General features: G+C 44.2%; 1 protein-coding gene across 1 annotated transcript in view; it reads left to right on the forward strand.

The window, feature by feature from the left end:
* Window positions 1-19,676, forward strand: part of LOC127570578 (rho GTPase-activating protein 12-like) — a 129,113-nt gene that overhangs the window by 42,622 nt on the left and 66,815 nt on the right. The window contains 1 exon segment of the mRNA XM_052016254.1: window positions 19,220-19,477. Within this exon segment, the coding sequence (XP_051872214.1) occupies window positions 19,220-19,477 (258 nt within the window).

Below are 19,676 nucleotides of genomic sequence, written 5' to 3' on the forward strand. Positions count from 1 at the left end.
GCTGGCAAGTATTAAATCCTGCTCACTTGTGATCCTTGTTCTTGCTCTACCTTGGCTGCTGGTTAAAGAAAATCTTGATTTCAAAATTCTACCCTTTTGTTTTCAAAATTCCTCACTGATCTCGCCCATCTGTAATCTTTCCCAGCCCTGTAACCCTTCTGATATTGCACTCTGGCAATTCTGGAATCTTGATCAGCCCTGAATTTATTTGCTTCATCTTTAGTGCCTGTGTGCACTGCCAAGGTTGTAAGTTCTGGAATTCTCTTCCCTACATTTCCCTGGCCGTCCACTTCTATTTTTCTCTTTTCAAGAGAGTAGTTAAAACTTCAACAAAAAACAGAACACTGGAAGAATTCAGTTGGTCAAGCAGCATCTGTGGACACATAAGATGTATGTCGAAGTTTTGGGTTGAGACCCTGTTAAAACCAAGATTTTGTTCATTAGACCTAATACCCCTGTGTGACTCAACATCATTTTTTTTTGGACAATGTCACTGTGAGCTTTTTCTCTCCACTAAAGCTGATGTATAAATGAAATTTGTTGATGAATCTGGGATAGAGGAGAAATTGGAAGTATGAACAAAAATAATATATAAAGTGAAGGTAGAAAATGAGAAAATATTGGGATAAATAAAATGAAAGCTTGGGCTCAGCCATGAGATTGTTGTTGCAAACGTATATATCTGAAAGTGGTACCAATGAGAAGAAAACTTTGCAGATTGAATTACTTCATTGTAGCACACGAATTACTGACAGACCGAAGGATTGTGTTGCTTTAAAGAAAAAAACAGGAAGACAGTAGTCTGTTGAAAATGTGCAACTGATTTGTGCAATCTGTTTTCATCACAGTAAATTTTTTCTCTGCTGTTATAGGCAGTATATCTTTTGGGACACAAATCCCATTCAGTACTTGGATATAAAGTACTGATGACTTAACCTTTACTCATCTTTTCTCAAAGAGTTAGACTTCTACCACTTATTTTTCACTATTCTGATATAAATTACATCTGCAAACCCCTTTGCCTCTTTCACTCTTACCCATACCAGTAATAGAGTTAAAGAGTGAGATTGTTTATGCTGCAGGCACGAGTGCTGATTTCTCTGCTGCTAATTCCATTATTGGACCTCAGCGTAGAAATTGGGAGCAGGAGTAGGCCATTTGGCCCTTCAATTCATTTCTGCCATTGAGTATGATCATGACTTGATAACATATTAATAACATGCTGCTCTCCTTTTCCAGCTAGATATTTATCTATATCCTTCTAAAACGTATTATGTAACTTGGCCTCTGCATCATTCTGTGATAGTGAATTTCACAGGTTCATCACTCTCTGAAGGGATTTCTCCTCATTTTAATACTAAATCTCTTGTCCTGTATCCTGATACTTTGACCCTTCTATCTACACACTCCAATCAGCGGAAGCATCCTCCTTGCATCCAATCTGTCTCATCCATCAGAATTTTATAAGTTTCAATTAGATCCCCTCTCATTCTTCCAAACTCTAGTGAATACAATCCTAGTCAATCTAATCTATCCTCTCACAGCAGTTCCACTTTCTCAGTTACAAAGATTTCATCTTGTAATGTATCTTGTTTTCCTTTGTCCGTACTGCACAAAATCTTATTTCCCCATTTTATGCCACTGCCTCCTTTTCCTGGAACTCATTCAGGCTTTTTTGCCTTCCTTTCAAAACTGGCATCATCACCCACTCCTCATAGAAACACCCATCTTTAATCTTTGTTATCCAAGTTTCGAGAAGATGCTGTCATCTTCTGGATTACTTAACATACAACTCTGTTCATATCCCTCTTTGTAAAATTTCTGCTCTTTCACATAGAGCACATTGATCCAAGGCATCAACAATATTCTCTTGGATACCTTGCTCTTCTCTTTTCAGTGATTTCTTTTTAAATTATGGTAATCCTTCTTTGTTCCCTGTGTGGAAGTTGTGTATTTGAAAAGAAAAGAAACTGCAGGGCTAGAAAACTGAGAACAAAATTCTGGAAATACTTGAGGTCAAGTGGCACCTGTGGAGAAAAAAATGGTTCTTCGTGTTCATGGAAAAACGGGTAGAGGTAGATAGCATAGGAGCGTTTAAGAGACACTTAGATAGGCACATGAATATGCAGAGTAGGATAGGATATGAAAAACACTATGAAGCTGGAGGAACTCAGCAGGCCAGGCAGCATCAGTGGACGAACGCAGGCAGTCAATGATTTGGGTCAGGACCCTTCTTCAGGACTGAAGATAAGAAAAGGGGAAGCCCATTGTATGGGAGGGAAAAGCAGGGCAGCGATAGGTGGACAAAAGAGGGAAGGTGGGGTGGGCACAAAGTAGTGATAGGCAGATGCAGATAAGAGATCGTGATAGGCAGGTGAGGGGGAGGAGGGGAGAGCAGATCCACCGGGGGATGGGTCAAAGGTAAGGAGAGAAAAGAAAAAAAACGGGTTTTTAAAAAAAAGAGATGGGTTAGGAAAGAAGAGGAGAAGCATGGTTTTGGGTGGGGGTATGTTGTGGGGAAGGAGGTTGGGGAATGCCTAGTGGGAGAATTCAATGTTCATGCTGTTAGGCTACAAGGTTCCAAGACAGAGAATGAGGTGCATTGTATAAAATTCAAAGATTTCAGAGTTGTATTTGTTGCAGAGTTGTACTTCCGTCTGCAACTGGATCCTCGACTTCCTTATTGGGAGACCACAGTTAGTGTGGATCAGCAGTAATATCTCCTCCTCACTGGCAATCAACACAGGTGCACCTTAAGGACGCGTGCTTAGCCCACTGCTCTGCTCTCTCTACACTCATGACTGTGTGGCTAGGCATAGCTCAAATGCCATCTATAAATTCGCAGATGACACCACTGTTATTGGCAGAATCTCAGATGGCGACAAGGAAGCATACAAGAGTGAGATAGATCGGCTGGTTGAGTGGTATCGCAACAACCATCTCGCACTCGATGTCAGCGAGACAGAGGAATTAGTTGTGGACTTCAGGAAGGGGAAGGTGGGAGAATGCATACCAATCCTCGTCAAGGGATCATCGGTGGAAAGGGTGAGCAGCTTCAAGTTCCTGGGTGTCAACATGTCAGAGGATCTATCTTGGGCCCACCACATTGATGCAATCATGAAGAAGGCATGCCAGCGGCTCTATTTCATTAGGAGTTTGAGGAGATTTGGTATGTCACCAAAGACTCTTGCAAATTTCTGCAGATGTATGGTGGAGAGTATTCTGACTGGTTGCATCACCACCTGGTATGGAGGCTCCATTGTGCAGGATCGAAAGAGGCTGCAGAGGGTTGAAGACTCAGCCAGCTCCCATCACAGGCACAACCCTCCCTGCCGTTGAGGACATCTTCAAGAGGCAGTGCTTCAAGAAGGCAGCATCCATCATTAAGGACCCTCACCATCTGAGACATGCCCTCTTCACGTTACTACCATCGGGGAGGAGATACAGGAGCCTGAAGACCCACACTCAGCGTTTCAGGAACAGCTTATCTTCTGTCATCAGATTTCTGAATGGTTCATGAATCCATGAACACTACCTCGTTAACGCTCTTTTGCACTATTTATTTATTTTTGTAACTTGTAGTAATTTTTGTCTTGCACTGTACTGCTGCTGCAAAACAACAAATTTCACGACGTATGTCAGTGATAATAAATCTGATTCTAATCGTTCATCCCAAAGGTGTCCACATTTTTGTTCCTCCTATCCACAATGCCCCTTGGTATAAAATCGTTCCAACAATTGGAGATGATATAAAATTCAGCAGCGTCTGTGCAAAGTGATTTGTATCGGGGCAATGGTTTATGTTGCTAAGCTTTTGGTAGTATTGTATTGAAACAGTACTTTATTGGCTGTCCCTTTGGGATCGATGATGACTTGTTTCTGTGGGTTCTGAGATGATTGAGCTAAAAGGGGACAAGCAGACATTGCCACAACAGATCAGAAGGTGCTTCATAAGGTGGTAAGGTGGGTAGCATCTTCTCATAGCAAAAATGCTGCATTACAGGTAATATCCTGGTAAATCTACTCTGCACCCTCTAATGAATGGGGAGAGTGGAACTGCACACCAGCTGTAGCCTAACCAATATTTTATATACTTGTACTATACTTTCCTTCCCTTGTATTGTGTCCCAGCTAATGAAGGCAAGAATCCCACGTGCCGCCTGAAGCAACCTATCTATCTGTGCTCCTGCCTTCTGAGATCCTTGGACATGTACACCAAGGTCCATCTGTTCTCAGTAATTGCTGGAGCCCTACCAATCATGTATTGCCTCACATTTTTCAAGATTAAGTTCAATTGCTTTGACCATCTTTCCAATTCATCAATATTGTTCTGTAGCCAAAGACTACTCTCCTCCCCATCCACAATCACCAATTTTCATATCATCTGTGAATTTACTAATTATCCCTCCTGCATTTACATCCAGATCATTAATGTATATAATGAATAGCAAGACTCTCAGCACCAATATCTCAGGTGCACCATTGGTTTCAGGCTTTCAATTGCAAACACCCCAGCCATCACATTATGCCTGCCTGTTGCCAAGTCAGTTTTGGATCCAGTTTGAAAAATTGCCCTGGATCCCATTGGACTAGTGGGACCTTGTCGAAGGCCTTACTAGTCTATGTGGACTACATCAATTGCACAATCCTCATTAATGCAGTTAGTCACCCCCTTAAAATTCAATGCAATTAGTGAAACACAACCTTAAACTATTCAAACTATCCTTGATTAACCCCTTTCTCTGCAAGTGCAGATTAATCCTGTCCCTCAGAATTTTTTCCAGTAATTTCTCTACCTCTGATGTTAGACTTGTCATTCTGTAATTACTGACTTATCTTTGCTGCCCTTCTAAATATACCACATTCATAGTCCTCCAGTCATCTGGCATCTCTCCTGTAGCTAGAATGGATTTGAAAACTTCTGTCAGAACCTCAAAAGTCTCCTCATTACCTTGCAAAGCAGCCTGGGTTGCATCCCCTCAGGCCCTTGGGATTTATCTGCCCACTAAGACATCTAATAACTTCTGCCAATGAATTTGGAGAGTTTTGCAGATACAGTGTTGATGTTCTCCAGTGCTTGGAGGTGCCTGCTGTAGGCAGTCCATATCTCAAGTATACTAGTGGAGAAGAATCACTTATCCAGTAGACCATGAGTTTTGTGCTGTGTTTCAGTGCTGATCTTTAAATTATTTTTTGTCAGATAGCTGAAGGCTGTGCAGGTGCTTCATGGGTGATGCTTTAAAGAATTTTATCATTGATGTCTACTTTAGTAGAGAAGTGGCCCCTGAGATATGGAAGTGGTTCTGGTTCTCATCATGGACCTTTTTGTTTTTGGCCAAGGACATTTGTTTTGCTGATGAGCTCTAGTTTCTCATATGTTTTGGTGAATGTCAATGATGACTTGGAGCTCAGCCACCAAACATGAGCATTTGCAAGCATTGTCTGTGCTAGGTAACAATGAAAGGAAAATTTTTTTAAAAACTATAGATGCTGGAAATCTAAAACAAAAACTGAAAATGCTGAAAGCATTGGCAGGTCAGGCAGGAGCTTTGGAAGGAGAGAACTGGGGGGAGAAAAAGGTTGGTTTTCAGTTGGACTTCCTATGACCCTTCCAGCTATGTTCTTGGACACAATCTTGCCCCAGCTCCTGGCCACACTCCAACCTGGCTTGTGTGCCTGCCCATGCTCTGGTTCTTGGCTGCTCACTTGCCCACATCTCAGGCTGTGCTACAGCCCCAATTCCTCGTCTGCACAAATTGGAAAACCTCAGTTAGTCTAGGAGCTGCACTGCAGTGAATGAGGGTAATTTGGTGTGCAATTTTAACTTGAAGAGACCCCAAAAGCCAAATATTCATTGAGGTGTTACTGTTGAGCAGAAATGGTGAGAGAAATAGGAGTAGCAGTGGAGGGAAGGTCAAAGCAAGAGGAAGGATGAGAGGTGGGGCACTGGTCTAGCCTATACTGGATTGTTCAACAGCACTTCCCAGCTTCCTCAGCCTTTCAGCTCTTGTCCCCCTCAGATCATGCACCTGACCTGCTCCTCTCTGCTTCTAACCTCAATTAGCATTTCCACTTTCTCCTCCTCCTCCTCTTCTCTGCTGGTCTCGTTCCAATTTCCCCTCCCCCTTGCCAGCACTCCCATCCTACCAAGTAGGTGGTGCTCCACCCCACCCCAACTCCCACCACTACTTCCCTTTTCTGTTTCTCCCCTACCTGCCAACCTGTGGTGCTTCAGCCCTTCCACACCTGATTTCTAGCACTGATACATCATATTTTCCCTTCCTTGACAATGCTCTGGCTCTTCCTTTCAATCACCTTACTTTGCTTGCATTTCAATGTGCTCCTTCAAGTCCTACACCCACCCTCCCCATTACTCCTCCCACTGTGCCTGCCTCCATCTAGCCCTCTACCCAATCCTATTATCCATTTGTAACAACATTATTTTGTATATTGGTTTGTATTATTTTGGGAGAAATCTTGGGGTGTCATATTATTTTGGCATTTTGCATGTGTCAGTGTACCTTTTATTAATAATATCTGAATGTAAATGTCAATCTTGTTTTTATAAAACCAGGTACAAGGGCTTCCCTGGTTATGAATAACCTAACTTGCTGAAATCTGATTTTATGCAAATTCTCCCTTTTTTGTTAAGCATTTTTCAAGACAGTAGTAATAAAATCTTTTGTGGTGTACATTAATGACTGAATACAGTATATTGTAGTGGTTAGCTACACTGCTATAGAATAAAGACACGGAGTCGGTTGCTTGGAGTCAGACGTTGATTGCTCGACAGGGGCGCGGTGCGCCTTTTAATACAGAAACTTTTCCCACGCTTCTGTTCCCGTGCTGACATCACACGAGGGTCACCTGACCTTCCCGCATGCGGGCTTCCCTAGCCCAACGATGGAGAAGGAGGAGGGCCCCACGCCATCTAGGGTTGGGGCCTCCGACGACGCTCGTGATCTTGGGAGCCGGTTCAATACTGGTAAGGTGAGTCACCACATAACTTCTTCCCCACTCCCCCCCCCCCCCCCCCCCCCCCCCCCCCCCCCCCGCGCCAAACAACCGGCGATACCGTTGCAAAAGCCAGAATTAAATAAACTATGACTTGGGTGGCCTGCCCCTGCGTCGCTCTCACTGGACCACTATTGGTTAGTCCAGGTCTAAATGAGTTGGCTTCAGCCAGTCAGTTGTAAGAACCTCCTCACACCCCCCCAATGTCCAGCACAAACGTAGACCCATTGTTCTTGACGACCCGGAATGGCCCTTCGTATGGCCACTGCAGCGGTGTTCGGTGCGCGCCCCTCCTGACAAAGACAAACTTACAGTCTCAGAGGGATGTCGGCATATGGGTCAGGGCCTGTCCATGTCGCGAGGTGGGTATCTGGGCCAGGTTGCCAAGCCGCTCATGCAGCCGGTCGAGCATCGCAGCAGGTTCTTCCTCTGGCCCCCGAGGGGCTGGTAGGAACTCGCCTGGGACGACCAAGGGCATTCCGTAGACCATCTCTGCGGATGAGGCGTGCAGGTCCTCTTTTGGTGCGGTACGTATCCCCAGCAGGACCAGGGGAGTTCGTCCACCCAGTTGGGCCCCTTAAGGTGGGCCGTGAGTGCCGACTTCAGGTGTTGATGGAACCTCTCCACCGGCCCATTGGATTGCAGATGATAGGCGGTGGTGAGGTGGATCCGGGAACCCAACAAGTCAGTGACGGCAGATCACAGGCCGGAGGTGAATTGAGCCCCCCTGTCTGAGGTGATATGGGCTGGGACACTGAAACGGGCCACCCAAGTTGACAAAAGGGCCTGTGCGCAGGACTGGGTGGAGGTGTCCACGAGGGGAATGGCTTCGGGTCAGCGGGTAAAGCGGTTGACAATCATGAGGAGGTACCGCGCTCCTCGGGAGACTGGGAGGGGACTGACAAGGTCGACATGGATATTGTCGAACCTCCGGCGGGTAGGTTGAAAGTCCTGCAAGGGGGCCTTGACATGCTGTTGTACTTTCGAGGTTTGGCAGTATGTGCAGGACCGGGCCCATTTGGAAACCTGTTTACGCAGGCCATGCCAGAGGAACTTGTCGGACACCATCCGGACAGTAGTCCGGATGGATGGGTGTGCCAGGCCGTGGATGGAATCAAACACCCATTGACGCCAGGCAGCTGAAACGATGGGGCGGGGTTTACTGGTGGAGATATCGCAGAGCAGGGTGCGCTCATCGGGGCCTACCGGTAGGTCTTGCAGTTGCAGGCCCAAGACTGCGGTGTGATAGCTGGGCATCTCCATGTCTGTATGTTGTGCCTCCGCCAAGGTGCCAAAATCCACCCCCGGGACAAAACTTGGATGGTGGGCCGTGAAAGTGCATCCATGACCACATTCTTTTTCCCGGACAGATGGCGGACGTCAGTGGTGTACTCTGAGATGTACGACAAGTGCCGCTGCTGCTGTGCTGACTAGGTATCTGAGACCTTGTTGAAAGTGAAGGTCAACGGCTTGTGGTCGGTGAAAGCTGTAAACGGCCCGCCCTCTAAGAAGTATCGGAAGTGTCTGATGGCCAGGTACAAAGCCAACAGCTCGCGGTCGAAGGCGCTATATTTGAGGTCTGGTGGTCGAAGGTGCCTGCTGAAGAACGCCAGCGGTTGCCAACGCCCTTCGAAAAGCTGCTCTAGAATGCCTCTGACCGCTGTGCTGGAGGCGTCGACCGTGAGGGCAATCGGGACATCCGTACGAGGATGCACCAACAGGACCGCATCTGCCAAGGCCTGCTTGGTTTTGATGAACGCAATGTCAGCCTCCTCTGACCAAACAATATCCTTGCTTCCGCCCAACAGGAGAGCAAACAACGGGCGCATGATGCGGGCCACGGATGGTATGAACCAGTGATAAGAGTTTACCATACCGAGAAATTCCTGCAGGCCCTTGATGGAGGTGGGTCTGGCGAAGTGGTGGATGGCGTTGACCTTTGCAGGCAGGGGCGAAGCGCCATGTTTGTCGATCCGATGGCCCATGAAATCAATTGTCTTGAGCCCGAACTGGCATTTGGCTGGGTTGATGGTCAGGCCAAAATCCCTCAGGCGAGAACAGAGTTGGCGGAGGTGCGTGAGATGTTCCTGGCGGCTGCTGCTGGCAATCAAGATGTCGTCGAAGTATATGAAAACTAAGTCAAGATCGCGCCCAACCGCATCCATCAGCCGTTGGAAGGACTGAGCAGCGTTCTTGAGGCCAAAGGGCATCTGGACGAATTCAAAGAGGCTGAAAGGTGTGATCAGTGCCGTCTTTGGAATGTCGTCCGGATGCACCAGGATCTGGTGATAGCCGCGGACCAGGTCGACCTTGGAAAAAATGGACTGCCCGTGCAGGTTGGCAGCGAAGTCCTGAATATGTGGCACGGGGTGCCGGTCTGGGGTAGTTATGTCGTTCAGGCGTCGGTATTCGCCACAGGGTCGCCAGCCTCCGGCTGCCTTGGGGACCATGTGTAGTGGAGATGCCCATAGGCTGTCTGACCTGCAGATGATCCCCAACTCCTCCATCCTCTTGAATTCCTCCTTCGCGAGGCAGAGCTTGTCTGGGGGTAGCCGTTGGGTGGAGGGGTGGGTCTGTGATGCTGGACGCTGTGCTTGGGCAAGGTGGAGGAGAACTGGGGCGTTAGTACAGACGGGAACTCTGCCAGGACCTTGGTGAACTCATCGGTCGACATGGTGACGGAGTCAACGTGGCTTGGCCTCGCCCAACGAGAACATTTGGAAGGTCCTGGCATGTACCAAACACTTACCCCGTAGGTCAACCAGCAGACTGTTGGCGCGAAGGAAATCTGCCCTGAGGAGTGGTTGTGCAATGGCAGCCAGGGTGAATTTCCAGGTAAAGTTGCTGGTGCTGAATTGGAGTTGCACCAAACGGGCACCAAAGGTCCGGATGGTGCTGCCGTTGGCGGCTCTGAGGGCGGGTCCTGGTGTGCAGTTGCGAGTCTCTTGGCTGTTGGGAGGCATGATGCTGACCTTGGCCCCGGTACCTACCAGGAAATGACGGCCGGAACGCCTGTCCCAAACACGCAAGAAGCTATCCGGGTGGCCAGCTGCCATAGCCATCAGCAGCAGCTGGCCCTGGCGTTTCCCGGAAACCTGCATGGTGGCTGGCACCTGTGGGCGTCTGCGCCCCACCGCTGGTGGTAGAAACACCATTGGTCGGTCGGTGTCTCAGACGTGGTGGCGGGTGGGGTGCGGTTGATTGCCGTGTCTGGACTGCTGGGTCACTGGGTGTGTGGCATGGCAACGCGCTCGACAGATGCCCCGCTCTCCTCCTTCGCCCGCCAAAGGACGTCAGCATGGGCGGCCACCTTCTGGGGGTCGCTGAAGTCTGCATCCGCCAGGAGCAGGTGGATGTCGTCGAGTAACAGCTCTAGAAAGGCCTGCTCGAACATCAGGCAGGGTTTGTGGCCATCTGCCAGGGCCAACATCTTGTTCATGAGCGCAGAGGGGGTCTGTCACCCAACCCATCGAGGTGGAGGAGGTGGGAGGCCCGTCCGCGTCAGGAAAGGCCAGTAGTCTCAAGAAGGAGGGTCTTGAACTTACCATACTTCTCCTCCTCCGGGGGCGCCTGGATGAAATCCTTGACCTGGGCTGCGGTGCCTTGGTCGAGGGTGCTCACCATGTAGTAGTACTTGGTGTCGTCCTTGGTGATCTGGCGAATCTGGAACTGGGCCTCGGCTTGGTCGAACCAGACACGTGGCCGGAGGGTCCAAAAGGTGGGCAGTTTAAGGGCTACTGCCTGTACCTCTCATTGCGCAGACATCGTGGGTCCAAAAACATTTGGGCCGTTGGGGTCATCAGTGTAGCGGCTAGCTACACTACTATAGAATAAAGACACGGAGTCGGTTGCTTGGAGTCAGGGGCGCAGTGCGCCTTTTAATACTGAAACACTTCCCGTGCTGACGTCACACGTGGGTCACCTGACCTTCCCGCGCGCGGGCTTTCCTAGTCCAACGATGGAGGAGGAGGAGGGCCCCGCGCCATCTTGGGTCAGGGCCTCCACTCGCGATCTCGGGAGCTACTTTGATACCGGTAAGGTGAGTCGCCGCAATATATTAATTATTTTAATTATGGGTAGTGTTAGGGTGAATATTAAATGAAAGAGTTATAGCAAGTGTATGTAGAGCAATGTGATTTGAGCAACTATAGAAAATGGATATTTCTGACTTATGGAGAAATTGGCTTATGGGAAGTTCTTGGGAACGGAACCTTTATGTAACCTGGGGACTGCCTGTATATGAAAGTAATTGAGTTTACAAAGTATCTAATGTGCCTTCTATCTCGTCTTACCAGTTTATTTTCCATTAGAGACCATGTCCCAATTAAGTTATTCACATAGTGGCAAACTGAGGTAATTTACTGCTTTGTTTCAGAAAGCACATTTCAGCCAGCTTTTCATTGGCTAGGCATTACTGAAATCTACCGTGTTTTTTTTTTGCCAAGTCATAACCTGCACACAAACTATTTGGACGTTCATTCTATTTTGCCACGTGAATCTAGCATCTAGGAGGGAGTGATGCAGTTTTCTACACCTAGGAGTTTCAGCAAAGAAGAGGAAGATGATGTTTTTGTCTTGAGTTCACCCTTAAAGGTATAGTTAAAAAAAAATACTTCCCTAGCTTTAGGCTATGTCCAGGCTGCAGAATTTCTGTGTAAACCTCTGTTGTATGCTGTTAGGATGCATTTGTCCCCACCAAATTTAATTGTACAGCAGTATTTAAAAATAATTGTAATCTGGTTACGTGTCTTTTTAACTAATTTCAAATAGCTCGTCTGTACAATTTCAAAATGCTCTTGTATGTGAATATTTTGTTTTGTTTTCTGTTTTGCAAAAGAAAAGCTGCCTGATGTAATGGGTTACGCAGTTTTTTTGGATTTCATCATACAAAGATTGTTCTCAGAGGAACTTTGTAATTTTATAAAAATGTCTTAATTTACTTTATTTTGCATCAAATTCACAGCATTTTCATAAAGCCCTTGATGTGCTATTTAGTAGGATGAAGCTTATCACCTGACGTATTTAGTACTAAATGCTTGTGGTATTTTGGCTTAGAAGAAAGAAAATGGTACAAACTAAAACCCTGTTAATTCTGTAATAAGTTTTAGTGTTTACCATTTTGTTGGCATATATGCTTTAAAATTCTGTCTTGCCCAATTAAGAACTAGGACAGTATGGCAAGAGCAGAGCATGAGTTTATCTAGAAAGCAGACAGTGCCCTGCTGACAATTTAACTTGGCTGCACGTACTCTGCATTTTCATTGATGAGGAAAAACAGGATGCAATGCTTTGTTTTCAGTAGTTGATGCCCAACAGTTTGAGAATAAAAGCTAAATTTGTATCAATTTATTGTAATGCATTTCTAATCAAAATCTTGCAGAAGTGCATACTGAAATGAAAATATTAGGGTAACCTATGGATCAGCAATTCTCTTCATAACACAGCTGGGGATTTTTAAGCACAGCTTTTTTGATGTATGATGAATGGTTACTTATTTCTGCCCCTGAACCATTAAAGAAACGATATAAAAATATTAACTAAAAGACAAGAATTGAAACGTAATATTTATTCAGATAGTTAATTACCAGTATCTGCACTCAGCTTGTGACCAAGCGCTCCCTGTTTAAAAACAGAGAAACTTGTATAATGTAATTAAAATGTTTTTTCTTAAGCATTATTTTTCTTAAGCATTATTCTATCTCCACAACTCAAATTCTGCTATGGCTTATACGGCCAATTGGATTTTTTTGGATTTTTGGCATACTGCAAAAAAATAAAACTAGTACTACTTAATTTGCAGTTACTTTTCATCAACAGCTTGAGTTGAAGAATTTAACTTTATTGCTATCGCTTAGGCAGTTACATGGCAAAAGTGCTGACATAGGGTTTATATACTTAAATTTGAAATGGTGTAAATAATGAGTAATTTCAAACAAATTCTTCTTTTTAATCTGCACTGGGCATTTAACTCGCACAAAGACTTCTGTTACTCCAATTCATAGTCATTAACATTTGTACCAAACCACAGAGTTAGCGAGCAGAAAGAAGTTTGAATTTGTTTGGGTGTGAAGAAAGTACCAGTTGGAGTGCTTTATGAGTGTATTGCTAATATCACTGTTAGTTCTAATATGTACCTCAGTGCAAAGTGTTCATATTTGCAGACACTACCAGACCAGGAGAAAAGGTGGAACTGGACAGTAGAAGTTGTGAAACGAGTTGGATAAAATATTAAATTGGTCAAAAAATGGTAGATGAAATGTAATACCATGCAAGTTACTGCATGTGGGAAGAAATAATAAGTAGGGCATAAATAATGAAGTTGTTCCAGGATGATAGACAAGATCTTTGAGATTTGATGCTAATGTAAAAACATACCAGGAGAAGGCCATTTGGCCCTTCAAGCCACCTTCACTATTATGGTCATATTTCTTTAAAAACAAAGCAAATCAGAAGATGTGATTTAATAAACAATCTGCTGGAGGAACTCAGCAGGTCAAGCAACATCCATGGGGGGAGGGAGGAATTGTTGACGTTTTAGATCGAAACCCTGCATCAGGTCCTGCATTGGATCGCTATCCCTGCATCTCTTCCTCCACCACCACCACCACCCCCCCCCCACTGATGCCGCTTGACCTGTTGAGTTCCTCCAGCAGATTGTCGCTCCAGATTACAGCATCTGCAGTCTCTTGTGTCTGCAGAAGTTGTGATTGTTATTTTGTAAAGCATAACATCTACCTTACTGTGAAATATGTTTTAAAAGATAGTCTACAAAAGTCAACATCTCCAGACAAATGTTCATATTGATGTTGGAAAGCAATTCAAAAATTAGAACAGTAGGAGAAAATAACAGATTTAGATGTGTTACATTAAGCTTTCTAGGAAAATGCTTAAAGGATTTTAGTTAAAATTGCATATACCAAGGAATAGGAGAATTGGAAAATGGTGCAGCAAGAGGCCTGAGATCAACTAAAGCCTTGTACCTTGCTGATCCAAAAAGGTTTGTTCCCAAAAAAATCTTGCGCTCTTATTTCCAATGATCGTTAATATCTGGCTTTTTTGTTCTGTATCTTTACAAATAAGGCTTGGTCCTTAAGCTAGTATAATACATAGTGAGTTTGTGAGTTGATGTGTAATTCAAATAGTTTTGGGTATTCCTTGACCACAGTGACACAGTGTTCTAATGCTACAAAGTAGTCTTTTCAAGATTAGTTCAGAATATCCTGCCTTTTGATTGACCCAAAGCCTGGATTTTATCTTGAGCATATTGAATCATTTTATTTTGGCTTTCTGTTTATTGTTTTATCAAGATATAAATTTGGCCAAGGAAAGTGATTATATCTTTAGCCTCAAGACCTTATTGTTGCTAACTTCTGTGTAACATTGGCAACTAAGTGTCAAAATTTGTTTCATATTGGCCTTGCCCCTCTCTCTGGCAATATTCCATGGAATATTGTAAAGCAGCACTATGGTGTGGACCATCAGGTCAAGAAGAGTTGATGGCCCCAATAATTTCTCCAGCAATATTTCTTTACTGATACAATTTTGAGCTGAGATCCTAAATTAAGACCCTTTTATATCTGTTCAATTGCACATGAAAGTACTTGAAACTATTTGGATAAGAATCAAAAGATCTAGTGACTCACCTTTCTACAATCGAAATTACTCAAATCAGATCAGTAAGCATTTAACGAACTGCAACTAATCAAAACCTGCCATATGTAAAATGCAATTGGGTGAGTTTGTCTTCATACAAGTGCCACAACTCATTGTTGATTTTCATACAGTCATGCAGCACAGAAACAGGTTCTTTGGCCCACCATGGCAACCATAATCACCCAACTATATTAATCCTATTTACCAAAACTTGGTCTGTAACCTTCTATTCAGGTGCTTGTCCTGATACTACTCAAATGTTGTGAGAGTACCAGTTTCCACCACCCATTTGGGCAGTGCACAGATCCCCTTTAAACTTCTTACCTCTTACCCAAAACTTGTGCCCTTCAATATAGACATTTGTTATAGGGAAAAGTTTCCTATTATCTATTCCCCTGGGTATTTTTTTTCCATATGAGTTTAAAGTATATTTAGCTATTTAAAGATGAGGTGAGATATTATGTAAATGAAAATCTATGTTGTTTTATTTTATTATTACTGATTCTATTTTAAATTGCCGTTAGGTCATTGCAGCATTGGTTAGGTTGCATCAGATGTATTTACAGCTTTCAACTTTGTTCAGTGTAGCAATATGCAGTACATTTATTATCTGGAAGTTTCCTTTACAGTTGAGCAATCTTTCTTTATATTTCACTAATAGGTGCTAAATACTGGTATAATTTAATCAATTGAAACCTCATCCTGTTATTTATGTATATCATCCAAAGCTGTACTATGTAAAGGCTTACTCAATTTAACTCCTTTCCTTTGTCACCACCACCCTCCCCCAACTCATTTTAAACTTAACGTTTTTGTTGCAACATTTGGCATTGTGTCACCAGCGTTGTCAGGACTTTATTCTGCGTGCTGATATTCTTGCATTGATCAAGCAAAAAAAAAAGTTTTAGAAAGCTCTATACACAGTATCATCTGGAAACATTCTTCATGTTTAGATTCTCAGTAGGCTCACCCTTCCATTTTCTGCCCTTCTAGGCACCCATCTGCATTAATCCCATCTTCCAGTACTTATCTGTAGCCTTCTGTGCCTAGGCAATTCAAGTGCTGTCAGTGGCTCTGCTTCACCACTCTCTCAGACAGTGTATTCTAAGTACTCACCACTCTCTGGGTCAAGAAGATCCCCTTCAGGTCTCCTCTGAATCAGTTTCTTGAACCTGTACAAGAGGGGCAGGTTGCATTTGAACTGGAGGGGGACCAATATCCTGGTGGGAAGATTTGCTAGAGCTACTCAGAAGGGTTTAAACTAGTCTGGCAGGGAGATGGGACCCAAAGTAGTAGTGTAGATGAGAAAGATGAAGCAAATATGGAGGTTAAGGTGAGCAAGTCCAGTGGCCATATGGATAGGACAGAGAGCAAGGAAGGTCTGACTGACTAAACTGTGTTCATTTTAATGCAAGAAGCTGGAAGGGCAAGGCCGATAAACTCTAGGCATGGATTGGTACATGGAATTGTGATGATACAGCCATTATGGAAACATGGTCGAGGGGTGGGCAGGACTAGTTGCTCAGTGTTCTGGGTACATATCATTCTGGCATGAAAGAGGTGAAGGTAAGAGCAGAGAAAGTTGCACTATTGGTTGGGAAGAAAGTCACGGCAGTATTTAGGATATCCTCGGGGGGGGGGGGGTAAATGTCCATTGAGGCCATATGGGTAGAATTTAAAAATTTTAAAAATGGGATTACTATAATAGGGTTACACTTTACCCCCACTCCCAGTAGTCAGTGGGAATTAGAGGAGCAAACTTGGAGGGAAATAGATGGAGGAGTAACAGGGTTACAATAGTAGGTTGACTTTAACTTCTGTAGTATTGACTGGGACTACCATAATTCCAAAGGATTAGATGGGGAAGAATTTATTAAGTGCGTCCAGGAAAGTTTTCTGAACCAAACTATGGAAGGCCCTACTAGAAAAGGGGCCACAATTACCCAGTCTCATTTCCTAAGAGAAGGTCAAATGGCTGATGTGTCAGTGGGGAAATTCTTTGGGACTAGTGACCATAATCTATCAGTTTCAAGATAGTATGGAAAAAGATAGGACTGGTCCACAAGTTAAAGTCTTAAATAGAGGCAAGGCTAATTTTGATGGCGTTAGGAATTTGCAAGGGTTGATTGGGAGAGTAAAGGGATGTCTGGCAAGTGGAAGGTCTTCAAAAGTGACATAGGTAGAGTTGAGGGCCAGCATGTTCCTCTTAGAGTGAAGGTCAAAGCTGGCAAAATTAGTTGAAGGATATTGAGGCTCTGGTCAGGAAAAGGGAGGAGGCATATGCAAGATACAGGCAGCTGGGATCAAGCAAGTCTCTTAAGGAGTATAAGAGATGAGGAGTACACTTAAAAAGGAAATTAGGAAGGCAAAGGAGGGCTATGAATATCGTTGTCAGATAAGGGGGAGGAAAATTCTAAAAGATTCTGTAAATTAAGGGTAAAAGAGTAACTAGGGAGAGAGTAGGTCCCCTTAAGGATCAGTTTGGTAATTTATGTGTGGAGCCACAGGAGATGGGCAAGGTCTTAAATGAATACTTCTCAGTTGTATTTATTACGGAGCAGGACATGAAAGCTAGTGAGTTTAGGTAAGAGAACAATGAGATCCTGAAGCATATGGACATTATGAAGGACATGTTGGCAATCTTGAAGTGCATAAAGGTGGATACATCCCTGGGGCCTGAGCAGGTGTATCCTAGGATGTTGTGGGAAGCAAGGGAGGAGATTGCTGGGTCCCTGGCAGAGATCTTCGTTAGCCACGGGTAGGTTACCGGAAGACTGGAGGATGGCTAATGTTGTGTGTTTATTTAAGAAAGGCTGCAAGGACAGACAAGGGAGCTACAGGCTGGTGAGCCTTGGGAAGGTTTCTGGAAGGGATTCTGAGGGATGGAATACGTTTGATTTGGATAGGCAAGGACTGATTAGGGTTTGGCAGGATGGCTCTGTTCATGGCAGATCAAGTCTCATAATGAGTTTTTTGAGGTATTGACGAGAGCAGGGTGGTGGATGTTACCTGCATGGACTTTAGCAAGGCCTTTAACAAAGTCCTGCACGGTAAGCTGTTCCAGAAGGTTAGAATACATGAGGTCCAGGGTGAGATAGCAAATTGGATACAAAGTTGACTGAGTGGTAGGAGGCAGAGGGTGGCAGTGGAGGGTTACTTTTCAGATTGGAGACCTGTAATCAGTGATGTGTTGCAGGGATCGCTGCTGGGTCCTTTATTATTGATTTGGAGGAGAATTTAGGTGCCATGATTAGTAAGTTTGCAGATGAGACAACAATTGGTGATACAGAGGACAGTGAAGGTTGCCTAAGGTTACAACAGGATCTAGATCAGCTGGGAAAGTGGCAAAGGATTGGCTCATGGAATTTAACTCTGACAAGTGTGAAGTGATGCATTTTGGGAAGTTAAATCAGGACAGGAGATACACAGTGAAGGGCAGGGCCCTGGGGAGTCTTATTAAATTGTCAAACCTTGGGATAAAAGTACATAGTTCCCTGAAAGTGGGGGCAGACAGTAGTGAAGAAAGTGTATGGTGTATTTGCTGCAATTGGCTGAGGCATTGAGTATAGGAGTTAAGACATCATGTTACAGTTGCACAAGTCATTGATTAGGCTGCACATGGAGTATTGTGTGCAGTTCTAGTTGTTTTGCAATACGAAGTATGTGATTAAGCTAGAGAAGGTGAAGAAAAGATTCACAGAAATGTTGCCTGGACTGGAGGGCTTGATTATAAGGAGCAATTGGATAGGCTGTGACTGTTCCCTGCAACAAAGGAGACTGAGGGGTGACCTTACGGAGATTTATAAAAATTATGGGGGACCTAAATAGGGTAGATAGAATCTTTTTCCCAGGGCAGGGGAATCTAAAGCTATAGGGCATAAGTTTAAGGTGAGAGGATGAAAGGAGATTTACAAGGGAAGTCTTCTTTTAACACAGAGGGTGGTATGTGCCTGGAATGTGCTGCCAGGGGAGGTGGTGGAAGCAGTTTCAATCGCCATGTTCAAGAAACATTTAGACAGGCACATGAACAGCCAGGGAATAAAGGGATATGGAGTTTGTGCGGACAGATGGGATTAGTTTGGATTAGCATCATGGACCACAGGGCCTGTTCCTGTGCTGTACCACTCTATGTTCCATGTATCTAATGACAAAACAAAATTTCACTTCCTGCTGGCTTTGTTTTTCTAGTCAAAACTAATAAAATATTGCAATATTTTGAAAATCTTTTATCCATTATGAAGTTCTTCTAGCTTTACATTATTTAAGGTTGGTTTTTGTTTTGATTTGCTAACTTTTATTGGTTTTAGTGAATAGGCCAAGATAGGCCATGCATCTCTTCAATAAATCAGATTGAAAGGTTGTAGTGTTGTGAACAAAGTGCAAGGACATTGATGAAAATACATTAGTAAATTGAAGCCTGCAGTGGCCGGGGGGGAGGGGGAGGGAAATAGGCTTTTTTTGATTTCCATATTGATGATCCTAATTAAAAATACATATCAAGTTGCATGGTAAATGGGATAGAATTTTAATAGTTATTCTTTCATTCTTGCAGACAGTACCACCTGCGAGATCAGAATCTCCAGTATATGCAAATTTGCAAGAACTGAAAATATCTCAAGCTAACCTACCCCCCATGCCCACTAGTCCTCCCATGCAAATTCATGGTGAATGGGAGGTGCATAAAGATACCACAGGACGCACATTCTATTACCACAAGGGAACACAAGAAAGAAGTTGGAAGCCCCCTCGATGGACAAGAGACTCTGTAAATAAAGAGCTTGATAACCAAGGAGATTCTCTAAAGCGTGGAGTAAGTACATATATTTAAAAACTAAATGTAATATTGGAACTGGCTGTGGTGTCATGTTTACAAAATTTTTATTAGTACTTCATTGTTTGAGAATACTTCTAGCTGATTACTACCTACAACCTCCCTCAGCTGATGAAGTTGTACTCAACTGTATTGAACTTGCCTTAGGACAACATGAGGTCTTAAAGCACTCTAGATG

This window comes from Pristis pectinata, chromosome 5 (assembly GCF_009764475.1).
Source record: "Pristis pectinata isolate sPriPec2 chromosome 5, sPriPec2.1.pri, whole genome shotgun sequence".
Classification (NCBI taxonomy): Eukaryota; Metazoa; Chordata; class Chondrichthyes; order Rhinopristiformes; family Pristidae; genus Pristis; species Pristis pectinata.